The sequence below is a fragment of the Colletotrichum acutatum genome, assembly GCF_030867785.1.
Source record: "Colletotrichum acutatum strain CBS 112980 chromosome Unknown BDZ83scaffold_39, whole genome shotgun sequence".
Classification (NCBI taxonomy): Eukaryota; Fungi; Ascomycota; class Sordariomycetes; order Glomerellales; family Glomerellaceae; genus Colletotrichum; species Colletotrichum acutatum.
Genome location: NW_026849033.1, coordinates 89,428 through 104,624, shown reverse-complemented (window position 1 = coordinate 104,624; position 15,197 = coordinate 89,428). Strand labels below are relative to the sequence as shown.

Genomic DNA, 15,197 nt, shown 5'->3' with positions numbered 1-15,197 from the left:
GGAGGCCATCATAATATTCCCAGCTCCGCTATTTATCGCCCTCTTTCACTTTGAAACGTTCCCGCTCCAGTCTTGGACAGGGAACCCTTCACCCCGACCGTCACCTCCCGCTGCGGCTACACCAACTTTCAGATTTCCCAGTCCTGCTCGCTGCTCAGACACCCTCGCTCGACCTTGGGATTTCTCCGTGTACACTACTCCGTACATTACACAGTACTCCGTACACAGCAGCCTCCTCTTTTTGCGTTGTCCTTGCGTCAACAGTTGATCCCCGACGAAGCTGCCGCTGGATTGGACCTTGCAACGAACCAGGAAAGCAAAAACCCAGACAACCCGCACAACCACCACCACATCCACCACCAACAACAAGACCTAGACCCAGACAGACCTAGATCAAGGTTTATACCTGAGAAGGGACGCAAGAGAAGCAGCTGGTCGCCTCGCCTCACCACCAGTCGTTCGTTCCTTTTTCGCTCGTTTTACGGCTCCGCCTCGATTGTTCTTTCTTGTCTCGAGAACCTGAACGGTTTATTCCTACGGACCCCGAACGGATACTATTCATATCTCATTATCCACACCCTGGATCGCCCACCCTCAACCAACGAACCCTCCCGTCCATTTGCCGCCTTGTATCTTTTCTCCCTCCCTCTGCCGGCCCAGAGCATACCTTACCATACCGATCGCCGACAAACCCAAATCCAAAGAAACACCTTTCCTTGCCTGTACACACCCCAGGTTTTTTTGTCATGTCCAATTGAGGGGGAATTCCTTGACTTGACCTTAACCACACCTTATCTCACAAGGCCGCCTTACTACATACCTTAACTTGGGAGACAGCAGACGTCGTGCCACCGTGACACACCGAGCATTCCGGCCCTTCTCCCTTACCCAACCCAAATCGACCCTCGTACATTGCATTCCTAGTCGCAACTGCATGCTCTAGGTCACTGTTGCCCGCGCGATCGCAAATAACAGCCCACCAGAGCTCGGCACGGGCACCGACACTTGCACCTGCTGCTCTGTCTCTGTCTCTGTACTTGTGTGTACTGGCAGAGGAATCCTCTCTAATTGTGTTGGTGCGACTTGCCATGAGATGAAAGGCCCAACGCTGACGATGGCTCCGGCCGTTGTCCAACCAGTGAATGGTTCTTACCTACACCGATCCCATACCTCCGACGACCGTAACAACGCCTCAGCAGCGTCTACAACATCAACAACAATAGCACCCGCACAACAGAAAGGCTCGAGCGTGCAGGGACGAGCTGCATTCGAGCTTCCCTCTTTTGACACCCTTCCCGAATTCAACACCAACCTCTACCTCGACGGCAAGTCCAAGGAAGCTACTGCTCAAGAGCAGGCGGCCGCAGCCGCAGCCGCCGCGGCACGACCAGACCCAGCCATGTTGTTGAAACCTCCAAAAGAGGAGGACAAGGAGAACACGAGAGATGGAAAACAGAAGGAGAAGGACAAAGATGCCGAGAAGCTGCAGAAGAGGGGGAGGAGGGCTTCGTTGATGGAGCGACGTAAATCTTGGCTACCAACATCTAGATCACCGTCAAAGTTCAAGGAGCCGCCGGTGCCCGAACGACCCGCCATGCCCGAAAGACCCAGCACTCATGCCGGAGACCACGTGAGTGCTGCATCTTCTGCTGCGACGTCTGCCGCCCCCGTAGCACCGACACCGCCGACGCGACCTCTCGAGCCAGAACGCCCCAGGACGGTCTCGGAGAGTTTTGCTACCTTTGCGAAGAAGTCATGGATGTCCACATCCCGTTCCCCGTCCCCGAAGCGAAATCCAGACCCTCCAGCTCCACCGTCTTCTCGCCCTTCCCGAAGCAGGGCCCCGAGTAACGAGAACATCAAGGGTGTGGACTCGACCCGCAAGAGGCCGGTATCTATGCTAGTCGACACAGAGACTGCCGCTTCAAAGAGTGTCGAATCATTAAAGCCTGCACGCACCCTGAACCGAACCAGCACCTTCTTGACAAAGATCAAGCAGCGACCGAAAAGCATGCTCATTACCCTGGGATCAAACACCGAAATCGATACGAATGCTTTGCCCCCATCTTCACTGAGCTTGCCTCCGCCCAAACCCGCTGTTGAAAACGATCAGCCCAGCAAGAAGACCAAAAACAGCAGCAACAACAACAATAGTAATAGTAATAAGATCAAAAAGCCCGAGTCGAAACCAGCTTCGTTCGCCGAATCCCAAACAACAGCAACGGACGAGTCTCTGATGAGCGAAATGTCGGTCAACAAGGACACCATCTGGTCCGTTTTCAGGTCGCTCGACACCGAGAGTGGAAGCTTCGCCACCAAAACCATGGCCCAGCGCATGCACTCCGTGCGTGTAACCTTGTTGCCATTTTTGCGAACCTATATGAACCATATCACCAACAAGGGACTCATTCTGGAAGATGTTGAGCGGAGGGCGATTGTGCTGAACAAGTGGTGGACTGGTTTGCTGGATATGCTGGACGGTCAGGGCCAGCAGCTCCCTGGCGTGGACCGGCCGGTTCTACTGGAGGCTTTGACGATGCTGATGATGCGACCAGAATGGCGACAAACCACGACGTACTTCATGTCGTTGGTGGATCGCTCACCAAACGAACGCGTCCGACCGCGATCGGGGACCCAGTCCACAGCAGACTCATCACAGGCTTCGAGCCAAGCTTTCCTCGCCGAATCCGCCGAGCACAATGTGCGAACCATGTTTGTTAGCAACCTCATGAAGCAGATGCAAATCGTGGTGGAAAAGATGTCGCTCCGGCACGCACCTCTCAGTCTCGTCAATTGGTGCGGTAAGGCATGCGCGTACGCGTTCTTTTTCTGCCCGTCCGTCGCTGAGATCCTCGTCCGATTGTGGGATTTGCGACCTGAGCTCATTCGAAGGACGGCTGACGAGTTTGGACTGCCCAAAAAGAATGGTGGCGAGAGCGAGGACATCATGGCCCTGTTCCCACCTAACGTGGGCGTATTGGGCTGGCAATCGCAAAAGACCATTAGCGCTCGCTTCAAGGAACGAGTGAAACTTTCCGTCATGGCGGCGAGGATTCCTTGGTTCAGCCCTTGGGTGACGCGATGGCGTGGCGGTGATACTGACTTGTTCTTCATCTTTTGCAAGTATTACCACATCTTGTCTGAGGAGTTCATGCCCGAAGGCCTCCCCCTGCTTGAGAAGGCGCGATCGCCAGGATTTATACTGGTACAGGCGCAGGTTCTTGCGTGTATTGAGTCCACGATCCACCGCCAGGCCGAAGTCGATGCGATATACAACCCGCCTATGCCAACAGACTCGTTTTACGGCGCCGATGCCGCAGCGACCGCGATGACCATCCCAGGAAACTTGTTGAAGAACATGGCCGAGAATCGCCTCATTGTGTTGTTGAAGGATATTCTGGGCGAATCACTTCCAGTCATTGCTGCCGCAAGACGAACCTTTGCCGAAGCCTTCCTGTCTGTGACTCGTGCTGCGACCCGCCGCGTGTCCGCTTTTGACCACAGCGCCGTGTTCACGCTCTGTGATTTCTTGGAAGAGGCATTGGTGGCTTACGACCAGCTCGACGATCTCGAGAACCCGAATATCGCCAAGAGTATCGACTGGTCTTTTTGGCTTAATGTCTGCAGAAAGATGCTCATCTCCGACAACGCTATGACGGAAGTCCGGCTCCTGTCCTTTATCTTCTCGACCTGGGAAGCAGTCACGGCAAACCCCGAACGGAAGAAGGCATTGTGTCTGGACTGGCTGCTTTCCGAGGAAACGTTTGACACCTACTTCAACCACTGGTGCCCGATGGTGCGCGGCTACTACATGCGCCTGCTCTGCTGGCGTATCTGTCGTGACGGCGGCAGCGCGAACGAGGTTGACGCGTGAGTTGTGCCATACCCCCCGCATGTCAATTAGACTTACTGACGTTCACAGTGAAATCTTCCTTGTTGCCGCAGCGAGACTGAAGACTGTCTGGGCCCACTACCTCTTCCTCCGCAACGCCGCCGATGCCGCAGGGAGGCTTCCGCCCTCGACATCGCCATGCCTGCCCACGCCGGGCAAGAAATTCATGATCATCCGTACGGAAGTGAACATCCCGCAGCCAGGCTATTTCAACCAGCCCTTCGACTCGTTCTCTAAGATTGTCAATGGCGAGGGAGTCATGTCATCAACGCCAGCAACAGAAACCAAGGAGGTTGCCAAGCCTGACAACAGCAAGAAGCGTTGGTCTTTGCTTGGCAAGGTGCTGTCTTTGGGTGGCAACGGTTCAGATAGCGAGGACAATGAGTCTTCGCGCAAGGAAGCGACACCGTCCAAGTCCGCCACTCTCTCCAAACGTCGTCAAGGAGGCCCGCCTCTGCCTCCCAAGATTTCCACGTCATCAGCCTCAGCTGTCACGACGTCGTCCGACGGCAGCTCGCCAGGCGCCTCGCCGATCTTCATGGAGCAGAAATTCGTCTTCAAGTTCACGCTGACCTGGCAGCCTCCTGCCGTCGCCCAGCCTCGCGATCGTATCCTTACTCGCCCGCGCCTCCCCGCCCCGGCGCAGGCCTGGGTCACTTCTCGTTCGAGGAGTGGCAGCACCCCTCCTCCGCCTGCTGCTGGTCTTCCCGACCCCACACGGTGTGTCTCTGGCTCCAAGAAGAAGGGCCTTGTCGATGAAGCCAGGAACGCCAGTCCTCTCGCCTCCCCCACCCTCGAGCGCAAGTCTTCGGTCACCGCGGTGTCGTCATCCTCTCTCGTGCGCAGGCTCAGCAACAAGTTCGACTTTGAGAACAACCCGAACGTTGAGCTGATGACCTTCGATTTTGAAAGTGCAGAGAAGTCATCTGCTTCATCCGTGTCTTCCGACTCATCAACGGCCTCGTCGCCTACCGAGAGCAAGGCCGAGGAGGAGGCACAGCAGCCGTCGGAGCCTGTAGCTCAACCCCCGCAATCCAAGGCCATGGCCCAGGCTCATGCTGTGCTCCAGGCTCAGCAACGGCCTCATCTGTCCAAGTCTGGAAGCCGTAGGACCGGCCCCGAGCCACTTACGCAACCCCTTCGCCCGACGGGCATTTACGTCAAGCGCGCCGTTTACGCCGGTCGCGCTTTGGCCGAGTGGAGCATCGTCGTTGCCGAATGCAACGGCTTCGTCGATCGCAGACGGGATGAGGGCGTTCTTGGCCTCAGCGATGTGGAAGTCCCGATGCTCACAGTCGAAGGCTTCAGAAAGCTCGGCTAAATATATTTAGTCTACTATATCCGCCATGCTTGCTCTCAACACTCGAATGCATTCATACACAAAAATTGCGTATCTCTTTCACGGCAACGAAAGTTACGATATGGAACCGGAGAAGAATACTGAACGGTTTTCTCTCCGCATGACAGCAATAACAGCAACATCAAAAAGTACGGCGTTGACTAGCTCGTCCCTCGCAACCTCACGAGGCGGGCTTATCATTTCATTCATGGCGGAATCCCTTGCATCGCCACAGCATTATACGAATCCGTCCAAGCCGACGGTTGCTTTCCCCAAAGCTCTTGAACGAGCCCTCCTTTTCGTCTCTGTTTCGGTGCTCGTGTTCATGTCTTCGCAGCCCCAGAGCAATTTCCGAACTTTTCTCTCCCAAGCTCAGGTGGCTTTTGCTCTTCTTCACCGTCAGTATTGTTCGAACCACCACATCATCAAAGTAATGATAGTTTAAATCTCTTCCTTTCTTACTCGTCGTCACTTTTTCTTGTTTCAAGGCGTTTTCTGGGGTCAAACTGGAAAGAGCGGATAACCAAACTCCCTCTCAATTCGGGATCTTCAAGGGATGTGTGTGAGGAATCAGGGCTTGCAACTGTTTTTCGTTTCGAGACTTGTCAAGGGAGCTTCTGCCCCCCCTTGAGAACTTTGTCTCCTTGACTTTTTTCTTTTCTTTTTACGTTCGTCACAAACCGGGGAACACGGGACGGATTGTTTCATTTTTCTAACTGTTCGGGTCGCATTACACACACATGCCAATCTTTGTTGCTTTGTTGGATTCCGAGGAAAGGGATCGAGAGGAAGACAGGTATTGAAGGATATATCCCAAACAAATCAAAGTCCAATGAGACACAACATTCTGAATCAATATTGAGCAACCTGCCCGTGCCATACATGTTTGTGATTGATGATTCCGATATTGGTAATGGTCCCGGTTGAAGCACGTTTTAGCTACTTCATTACGCAAAGGTAAGAACGCGTTTCGGTTGGAGAACTCGGACCTGTACGAGTCTGGTTTTTTTTTTTTTTGGACCAGAATTCTTACCGTGAAGTACATCAAGGGGCCCGGGGTTCTGGTATAAAAGAATTCGGGGATATTTATCTTGATGATTGGAGGTCCTTGGTATGCAAAAGATAACTTTATACTGATGGTCTGTACTATATAGCTTGCATTCGCAAAGCCCTCCTTTCTTTGAGATGAAAACGGGCCTTTAATGGGCCAAGTCGATGCTTCAGTGGCTGGCGTGGGTATACTGCCACGGTTTTCTGTAGGAGTCAGGGTGAAAGCTGGCCTCTTTACTCGGGTCGCGTTTTGTTGAATAGAAATATGCGTTGGCGCGGCAGAGTAGATGAACCCCAGCGTTGTGTCCGCCAATGTCTTTCGATGCCGTTCTCGCTAGTGCTTTGAAGTATCCTAGCACGCTGGTCTTCTCCCCCTCAATGCCCTGGTTTACGGCCCAGTAGTCTATAAAAGGCCGACTTCCCAGCGCGTCAGACCTCGGATATGACAAGGCGACATGGGGCTTCCCGCGTGAAGCCTACATGACACCCATTCTTCCCTGAGGTAGTCGTACTGCTGTCGACTGAGTATATCTCATACCCATAATCTCTCCGATCTTTATAGAGCAGTCAAGGCGGAGGTTTAAAGTTGACAAAAGGCATCGTCCTGCCTTGGCAGGTGGGTATTCTGTGAGGAATACTTTGATAGAGGCGTGGACGGAGTAGTTAGAGCTGTTTTGGTTGTACTTTGTAGTGTGCAGCTTTGTTGATTCGAGGGTATAGATGGATACAGAGTTCTTCGTACGTCAGCTTCAAGCAAGGGGCTTTAGCAATGAACTCAGTCTAAATTTAACCCGAGAGGATGGATATCTAGGCATATCGCTTAGGTATGAAACAAATGTACGTCCCTTACATGACACATATAGAAATCAATTCAGCTATGATACATTAGCAAGATCATACAGCATAATCTGACGCGTAACTCAACTAAATCTCTTTCCTCAGAGCTGCGCGATCTTTCTCTCGTGCCGAGAACGGTGACCGCCAGGGATTCCGCTACCTTATTTCTATAGATCAACGACGTATGCGTCACAAGGAAACACAGAAACAGCTCCAGGGATATGTTTGGAGGCCATTCCGCTCATTCACCAGAAAGTATCAGTGCGTGGCAAGGCTCTCTGATGTCACCTCGACCAAAGGCCGAGGTGCCTCAGCGTAAAACGAGAGGCGGATGGGTGTTCCGCTGTAGGGCGTTGCGCATTCTGTGCCGGCGGAGCATGAAAATTATCACGAGTGTCTCATCATAAGACAACTTGTCTACGATGCTGCTGGTTTCGTCAAAAGAGTAAATCATCTATCCAAGACCGCTCTCTCAGTCAAAATCGATAGACGGATGAACATCCATCTGACTGCCGGCGAAGAAAAGTGTGAGGACAAGAATCTCGAAGGATCTGAGTCCTCTCATGGTGTGGAGGAACTGACCTGGCCCTGGCACCTGTATACCTCTATCGATACGTTCCGTACTCAACTTATTTCTGGACGACCTGTTTCTGTAGATAGAGCGTTGCCAATCTCTGGTTCAGTGTTTGCAAGCCGTCACGTTATCGATATCTCTTTCCTGTTCTTGTGGGTGTTTTAATTTGTATCTTTCGCAGTCGCACATGATGCCCGACTCGTGACGGCGCCATTGTACAGGGCGTCCAGCTATCTCGCGTGTTCGCCTTAACGGGCAGAATTTCATGATTCATGACAATGGTTTGCTTGCAGTTGGAAAGTAACGAGGCGGAGAGGTTGAACACCGCTGGCTTGCCTTGAACCGGATCGAAGTGCGAGGGCGATATGCCCCTTTTCGCGAGAGCTTCCATTCACACAAGCAGCTAGCCACTCGAATCTCGCAAATATTCGTTTACATCGCATGAGATAAAAGGTGAAGTGATTACAGGCTCATGGAAATGCCACAGCAATCACTGCCGTTCATTTAGTGAGTTATCACGCGCAACTAAAATCCACCCTCGAAAGGGCCCATCGGATGCCTGCCTGATGAATACTCGCAGGACTCGAAAGACATCACCTGTGCTTATTCCAGCAGTGAGAGGAAGGGGAACAGTCATAGGCAACGAAAGTTGAAGAGGAAGGCATGAGCACCGCCTGAAGTGTATATGGCCTAGCGGTGGATGGTTGCATGCCTGGTTTCGGCAAGCGAACGCGAGTTCGAATTTGGTGGTCCTACATAATGCCACAGGCAGCTCATGTTTGTTTTCGTTTTGCTTTTCTTGCTTGCTGCTCTCCCTAGGCATTTGGTTTCGAACTCGAGTGAATGAGAATATTGAAAATGCCCCGGGCTTACGAATGTGGTGCGTGAACGGATCTTGGCTAGGTGGTTGTCTTGCTATGTGTTCAATCCCGCAGCCCGCTTCCTACACAGTCGCAGGCGATTTGGCTCAGGCAGTAAGTGTGATTAGATTCCTCCATCGTCGGCATATCTCGTTTATACTCTAGACAAGAAATCCCCGTTACTACCCGTTTCCTCGACTGTGGGCCTTCACAAACGAGACCTTGTATAGAAGAACTTCTATGATCCGGCTCTATCGGATGCAAGATCTCATCCTTGGGAGGAATCGTGCCTGATTGGGCTCAAGCCTTGGAGGGCCAATCCTATTGGGGCCGGGGAGAGTGAAATCCAGATACTAAGCTGGCTGGCCGTGGGTAACGAAGGAACGGGATAAAAAAGTGCTCTCATTGCAAGCATTGCAAGCAGCGCATACCTTGCAGTCACCATCGTCACCCAAGTCATCCTTTGCCTGCCAGTTTACAAATGGGAATCTTGTTTCATCTACCTAGGTTGGAATTTTTTCATATTGTCACTCACGGGCATCCACCCATTCCCCCCTTACACGAGGTGACAGAACGCCTTAACGCCAGCTGGGACTTGATTACCCTAAATACCACCACCTCCGAGACTTTTCCGCTCCACGTTTCAGTAGAGGCACGGCATTCCGGCTGTGACCCAGTGCCATTATGCGACACCACTTGCGCGATAGCCTTGATTTTCTTCCTCTTTCCATCTAGACGAGCAAGACCGCATTGACGCAGCCATCGTTCTCCTGAGGGACACAGCGCGATTAGCTTCTCATATTACAAAGTTGACACTGAGCTCGTGGAAGCAGCCAAAAGAAGCAGCCAAAATAGCAAAATAGCCGCGCTTTTCGATGGAATTTCACTTACCGGTGAATTTGTCACCTGCGCGTATCTACCCCAGACCACTTTGCCACTCGCTGTCGTAAGGCCCATGTCCGATACGTTGACTTCCAACACAGTTCCCTTCGTGAGCACACCCAGATTCGTGTAAAGAGGGTTCTGAGGGTTCTTCTTGACTCCCAAAATTGGCAGCTTTACGGTTACGTTGAGTTCCGGGTGGCACACGTGCGCGTGCTTATAACGCAGACTAGAGATCATTGTCAGTAAAAAGGAGGAGAAGACAGAGCGCTTCCGGTCACATACCCCATAGGACGGATGAATCTGATATTGGAAAAGCACCTCGTTAGCAGAGATCCTCAAGATGCCAAATTGGCGCCAAAGGCGTAGGAATTAGTTACCGTTCGTGCTTGGGGTCTCTCCGGGTGAAGTTGGGTCCGACAAAAGTTGGCTTCGTAATCATACGCTTCCAGGACTTTTGGTGCGTCTTCTTTCCGGTGGAGATGACCTTGAACATCTCCTCCTCAGAGATACCCTTCACCTTGGGCAAGGGAACTTGGAAACGGGCAGCCTTTTCGGCACGCTTATTCTTGATCTGAGAAGAAATGGCCTTGGCGTTGCTCGGGTTGTTTCGGTCGAGCAGGTATGCGGGCATGGGCTCGGAGGGCTCCTTCTCGTCATTGGTCTTGACGTTGCGCTCCTCGTGGGCCTTGATCTGCTTGCGCATTTGGATCTTCTCGTTGTGGCGCTTCTTTGCGTGAAGCTTGGCGCGGAGACCGCGCAGGTTCTGCGCATCCTTGGACGCCTTGTGGCCCTCACGAGCCTCCTTCTTGCGGGCCTTCTCCTCGTGATCGAGTCTGAGAAAAGTCGAATGTCAGCCCTCCCCTCGTCAATATCCCTGAGTGTATTCAAGATTCTAACCTCCGACCATGAAGCTTGCGCCATCTCTCCATATACTTGATTTTCTTTGTTAGCACGAACCGAGATTGGGAGACGGAGAGGCCCTTCGGAGGGCATATCGTACCTCGTTCTGTTCGCGAATTTGTCAGTACCATGCATGAGAATAGAGAGCCGCGCGGGGAGAAGCTACTCACCTGAGGCATCTTGAATGATTTGCGCCCGTAGGGATTGCAATGTTACAAGATGGGGTTGCTGATCTGGACGAAGTTTGGTCGTTCGTCGTGTTGAAGTCAGCGAAGCTCCTCAGGGTCGTCGTCCGTCGAAGTGGCGGGTAGCCCAAAAAAAAAATCCCATATCGATAGCGATGTGGGGTCCGACCCCAAATTTCAAGGTCCAGACGGGCAGGCGCCAATAACCCTGCTTGCATCAGCGGAGCAACACATTTTCCGAACACCCCAAGGAACTGCACTCCAGGTCTATCCGAACTTTTTTGAAGCTTCGTGTTGGCCGGGTTCCAGTCGCGCAGAAAGCTAAAGTCGACGAACGTGAGACCAACAATTGGACCGACAAACGAGGTCCAACTGTCTCTCTCTGTCCAACGACAACCACCAATTTCAAGAACCACATTCATCAAAAGATGAGTCGCACATTGCTGCGCTCCGTCCTGGAGCTCAGGACACCCATCACGCGCCTCCCGCCGACCTTCCTCCTCCCGATCCATGCCCGCCGCTTCAACTCCACGGCACCCATCATCGAGCCCGCCGCAGCCGCACAAGATGCGTCTCCCGTCGCCGCGCAAACCTCTTCAATAGCAAAACAGGCCGCCCAGAGCGCCACCCAGACGTCGACGCCGTCCGCAACGACCCCGATCTCCGAATCCGTGCAGGCGGCGCTGCCCTTCCTAGCGGCCCAGCCCAACCACTACATCACCTTCCACATCCACGGACGCCCGTACCTCGTTCAGCCTGGCGACAGTGTCCGTCTGCCCTTCAAGATGCCCGGCGTCGTGCCCGGCGACGTCCTGCGCCTCAACCGTGCCTCGGTCATCGGTAGCAGAGATTACACCCTCAAGGGCTCACCCTTCATCGACGAGCGGGTATATGAGTGCCGTGCCGTAGTGACGGGCACGGAGAGCGAGCCGATGAGAATGAAGGAGAAGACGAAGAGGAGGCAGAGGAAAGTGAAGACGGTCAAGAGCAAGCACCGGTACACGATTCTGACGGTTAGCGAGCTGAAGATCAATGCGCCCGAGGAAATTGAGGCTTGAGGGAGGCAGGATTGGGGGGGTGTGCAAGCTTGTTCGAGTATGAATCAGGAATAGTAGGCCATGGATGGTATGATTCCATGTCCTTGTATCGTTCCCCACCGGGGCTGTACCAATAGACAAATAAATACATTCACGTCATGTAGAATTGGGGACTTTCATGGTCGCCGAAAATGTTGAAGCCAAGAGGCTTTGGTACAATTGATAAGACGCATTATCTATGTCCGCGTCTCCAGAAAAAAGGTGCCCGATCATGGGGGAAGGCCGAAGCCTAGGGAATCAATATTGAAAACAGTGGCGGAGAAGAAAACGGCTGCACGAAGCAGTTGAACAAGAAGTAAAACAAACAGCCCAAGAAACTCCGAGCTATGGATATTCCGATGATCATTAAACCCAAGTAATGTCTCCATGACGCCTAATCCAACAACAATGCTCATACGCTTTCATCACCTGCTCGGATTCGTTGCTTTTTTGACACTGGTCCAGTAAGCCGACGGCCACACAGACATGGCCTCCGCATCTGTCGGCATGCGTTCTCGACACCTCGAGACAACGCTCTGAATGATTCTACCAAGGAGCTCTTCGTCAATGGGAAGTGCCTTTTCGCTCATCTCATTGGGGTATAGGAAAGGATCGGTCTCGTGAAGGAGCTCTTCACATGAAGGTCGCATGTCGACGTCACGGTTGAGACACCGCCTCAAAGTTCGCAACAGAGAAGGAGGTACCGGAACTCCGCCCATGGCCCTGGACGGGAATTCGATATCGTGGTCCCAGTTGATGATGGCTTGGCACTTTGCCATTTGATTGCTGATGTGGCCAAAGGGAGGCATTCCGTAGACCAGTTGGTACAGAATGCACCCGAGAGACCAGACATCGCTCGGCTTTCCAACTTTCATCAGCTTGGGTCGTCCAGGAACTCGGCCGCCCCGAGGCGCGTTGGAATCTAGGAGCGACTCGGGCGACATGTAATTCGGTGTGCCAACTTGCGTTTCGCGGTGAACGTTGACAGTCTCATCTGTTCGAATTGCATTGGCAATACCGAAATCGATGAGTTTCAAGCGACCCTTGACAAGAACGAAATTGGCTGGTTTGAGGTCGGAGTGCACAATTTCGGACTGGTGTACCGATTGCAGGCACTCCAACATTTCTTTCCAGTAGAAGCGGACCAAGACAGAATCAAATTTAGGCGATTCGGGATTTTGGCGACTTCTGAGCAGGGTGTGGAGATCCAATTCGCCCATTTCCATAAGCTGGGAACGGGTTAGCGATGCCATCACGATCTAACATAGGGTGACTTACTAAAGTGAGCATTTTCTTTTCACTGTTCATCTCGTAGTCGAAGAGGTTGATGACTCGTTCATTGCCTCTCAGCTTGCCCAGTAGGTCGATTTCGCCCTTGTAGCCCCGGACAGTCAACTCGTCCGCATTCTCCAGCGATACTCTTTTCAGTGCAAACATTGCCCCGTTTTCGGCAGTGACACGGTAGACCTTAGCGCTACCGCCTCGACCCAGACAGTCAAGTCTTGTGTAGGACTTTCCGTTGACACGAAGAATATTTCGCCTTTGCTTGCCCTGAGTAGTTGTCGCCGCGCCTGCGGATGTAGTGGCAGCATCAAGAACAGACATCTTAGGCGGAGGCGGAGGAGCGGCACGGCGCGGAGTGTTGTTGGCCAGGGAAGCCAGAGGCTTGCGCTCGGGAGATGCCACGGGTCTCTGTTGAGCAGCCTCGGGGTTGATAGAGCGCCTGACTACTTTTTCCATGACCATTTCGGCAGGCTTGACGGCGGTAGGCCTCGTGCTTCGAAGTATAGAAACCGGCTCATTCTCCTGATCGTGGGAGGAGGGAACTTGAGGGCGCGGCGCAGGCAACTTGTAATGAATCTCTTCTGGCTCGCCTCTTTCCTGGGGAGAATGGCGCGCAGAAGAAGGGGCCGGTGGTTCAGCATACGACGCAGGCCTGCGAAACGTTGCTCTGGAAGGATCGCTCAAGGCGACCGGACTGCCTGATGACATTTGTCTGCCGTTGCCATAGAAGGATGATGCCATCTCATTCTCCATGTCTGCGCCGTGTCCGTCGTGATACTGGTTTGAGATCAGAGCCTCGCCATCGCCGTCGCCATTAGCCTCCGCCTCTTCCTCACTCTGCCTTCTGCGCCCACGTCGAGCGGGCCCGCTCAAGAAGCTTCCGGGAATCTTGCCGACTCGCTTGACGCGCATTGAGCCCTGGAGTGCGAGATTGTCCTCAGCCTTGGTGTTTCTACCAGCATTGGAGGCTTGTCGGGATACACTACCGGGATTAATGCCGGCGGCGTGGCGTGCTACTGTGAATGGCTCCTCCGGGTGGTCCTGTTCCATGTGGGAATCTGAACGCCTAGAGTGACTGGATGAGTTGGTGAGGCGACTTTTATTGCCAGACGAGCCAGCAGCAATCCGGACGACGCGGATACCTTGGGCTGGTGTGTTGACATCCTGGGGCGGTTCAATTCTCTCATCCGAGGATTGGTTTCGGCTCTCTGGCCGACTTCTAGATTGGGGACGTTGATTGGTTGATCGGGACAGCGAGGTAGACCTCCTCTTGGCGGGACGCATCTGGCCAAGGCTTTTGGGCGTATTGCTGAGTCTCACAACTCTTTTCCGCACAGGGCTATTCTCTCTGCTCTGTAGTGGCGATGTGGGCTTTGTCGACCTTGTATCGTACGCTTGGGCACTTCCCGATCGAAGGGACCGTCTCTCCTCCGTTGCAGAGCTCGTAGACGCGGCGAGATTACTGACGCGGCGACGTGTTCTAGGCGGTGAAGCTGCTCGTTGCGGTCCAGGGCCGCTGCCATCGTTGAGAAGTGCCTTGGTGAGGGCACTGAGCTTCATAGGCACGGGTATCTCGTCATCGGAGCTATCGTGCATGGCGTACTGCTGAGAGTCTGCCTTTTTTGAGAGCGCGGGTGCAGCGGCGGTCGCAGGAACAGGGTTGGATTCGCTCCGATTGAGATGCGGACGAGAGGGCAGCCTCCTGAGGCCTTGTCGTACGGACGGTTTTCGTGAAAGGCCGGTTCCGGCGGTTCCCAGCGGCGTGGGAGATGCTGTCGACATTTCGAGCTGGTGGGATAGTTTGTTGTTCCAATTTTGCGCAACGGGGGGCTGGGAACAAGTGGCGCGAATCTCCACGTCTCGACGGTCAAGCAGCTTCCGCCGGGAAAAAGCGATTGATTTTGGCGACTGAACACTATTTTACGTGTCAAATGTGCCCATGATCCGAAAGATTGCAAATGGAGGAGAAATTAGTTTATGCGGCGCGTCACTAGCATCTTGTATGTCGGAGGGATGCGTCGATTCCTTGTCAATTGAGGAAGTTCCCAGTATTTGGGGCTAGCAGGGGTTGGCCAATGAGAAATCACGACCGGGGGATGTTGTTGTCGGAGCAACGATGGGCTGAACAGCAAAGCGTAAGGCGGCACATTCTCCGTTGGGCACATGGAATTAGAGCTTGGAACTAGTTGCTGAGTCTTGCCTGAGGCCACATTCAGTTTCTAGTGCCTGCAGCCTACCTACCTTCCATCCTTGAGTTGGTGCAATCCTCGTGCAAGGTATCTTTTCGCTTAAGTTATACCGAGCGTGACCAGTTC

The 15,197-nt window shown here is 53.2% G+C and overlaps 5 protein-coding genes across 5 annotated transcripts; 2 read left to right on the top strand and 3 right to left on the bottom strand.

The window, feature by feature from the left end:
• Positions 1–1,114: 1,114 nt before the first annotated feature.
• On the top strand, positions 1,115–5,213 carry BDZ83DRAFT_651088 (uncharacterized protein; the record flags this gene model as incomplete). Its single annotated transcript, XM_060510427.1, has 2 exons — positions 1,115–3,870; positions 3,923–5,213. The coding sequence occupies 2 exons, from the start codon at positions 1,115–1,117 to the stop codon at positions 5,211–5,213; spliced, it is 4,047 nt and encodes a 1,348-aa protein (XP_060365716.1).
• Positions 5,214–8,768: 3,555 nt separating this feature from the next.
• BDZ83DRAFT_286551 (uncharacterized protein) lies at positions 8,769–9,147 on the bottom strand. The gene has a single exon (XM_060502165.1). It carries the CDS (start codon positions 9,010–9,012, stop codon positions 8,821–8,823), a length of 192 nt encoding a protein of 63 aa, XP_060365715.1. The 5' UTR covers positions 9,013–9,147; the 3' UTR covers positions 8,769–8,820.
• Positions 9,148–9,283: 136 nt separating this feature from the next.
• Positions 9,284–10,516, bottom strand: BDZ83DRAFT_751499 (ribosome biogenesis protein nsa-2; the record flags this gene model as incomplete). The annotated part of the gene is made up of 7 exons (XM_060514058.1): positions 9,284–9,322; positions 9,444–9,663; positions 9,720–9,737; positions 9,815–10,270; positions 10,335–10,369; positions 10,438–10,443; positions 10,508–10,516. The coding sequence occupies 7 exons, from the start codon at positions 10,514–10,516 to the stop codon at positions 9,284–9,286; spliced, it is 783 nt and encodes a 260-aa protein (XP_060365714.1).
• A 276-nt stretch (positions 10,517–10,792) lies between these two features.
• BDZ83DRAFT_618791 (ribosomal protein L21-like protein) lies at positions 10,793–11,800 on the top strand. The gene has a single exon (XM_060508090.1). It carries the CDS (start codon positions 10,951–10,953, stop codon positions 11,578–11,580), a length of 630 nt encoding a protein of 209 aa, XP_060365713.1. The 5' UTR covers positions 10,793–10,950; the 3' UTR covers positions 11,581–11,800.
• On the bottom strand, positions 11,801–14,974 carry BDZ83DRAFT_697908 (kinase-like domain-containing protein). Its single transcript, XM_060511389.1, has 2 exons — positions 12,877–14,974; positions 11,801–12,827 (listed from the first exon to the last, which is right to left on the bottom strand). The coding sequence occupies exons 1-2, from the start codon at positions 14,662–14,664 to the stop codon at positions 12,024–12,026; spliced, it is 2,592 nt and encodes an 863-aa protein (XP_060365712.1). The 5' UTR covers positions 14,665–14,974; the 3' UTR covers positions 11,801–12,023.
• Between the last annotated feature and the right edge of the window lie 223 nt (positions 14,975–15,197).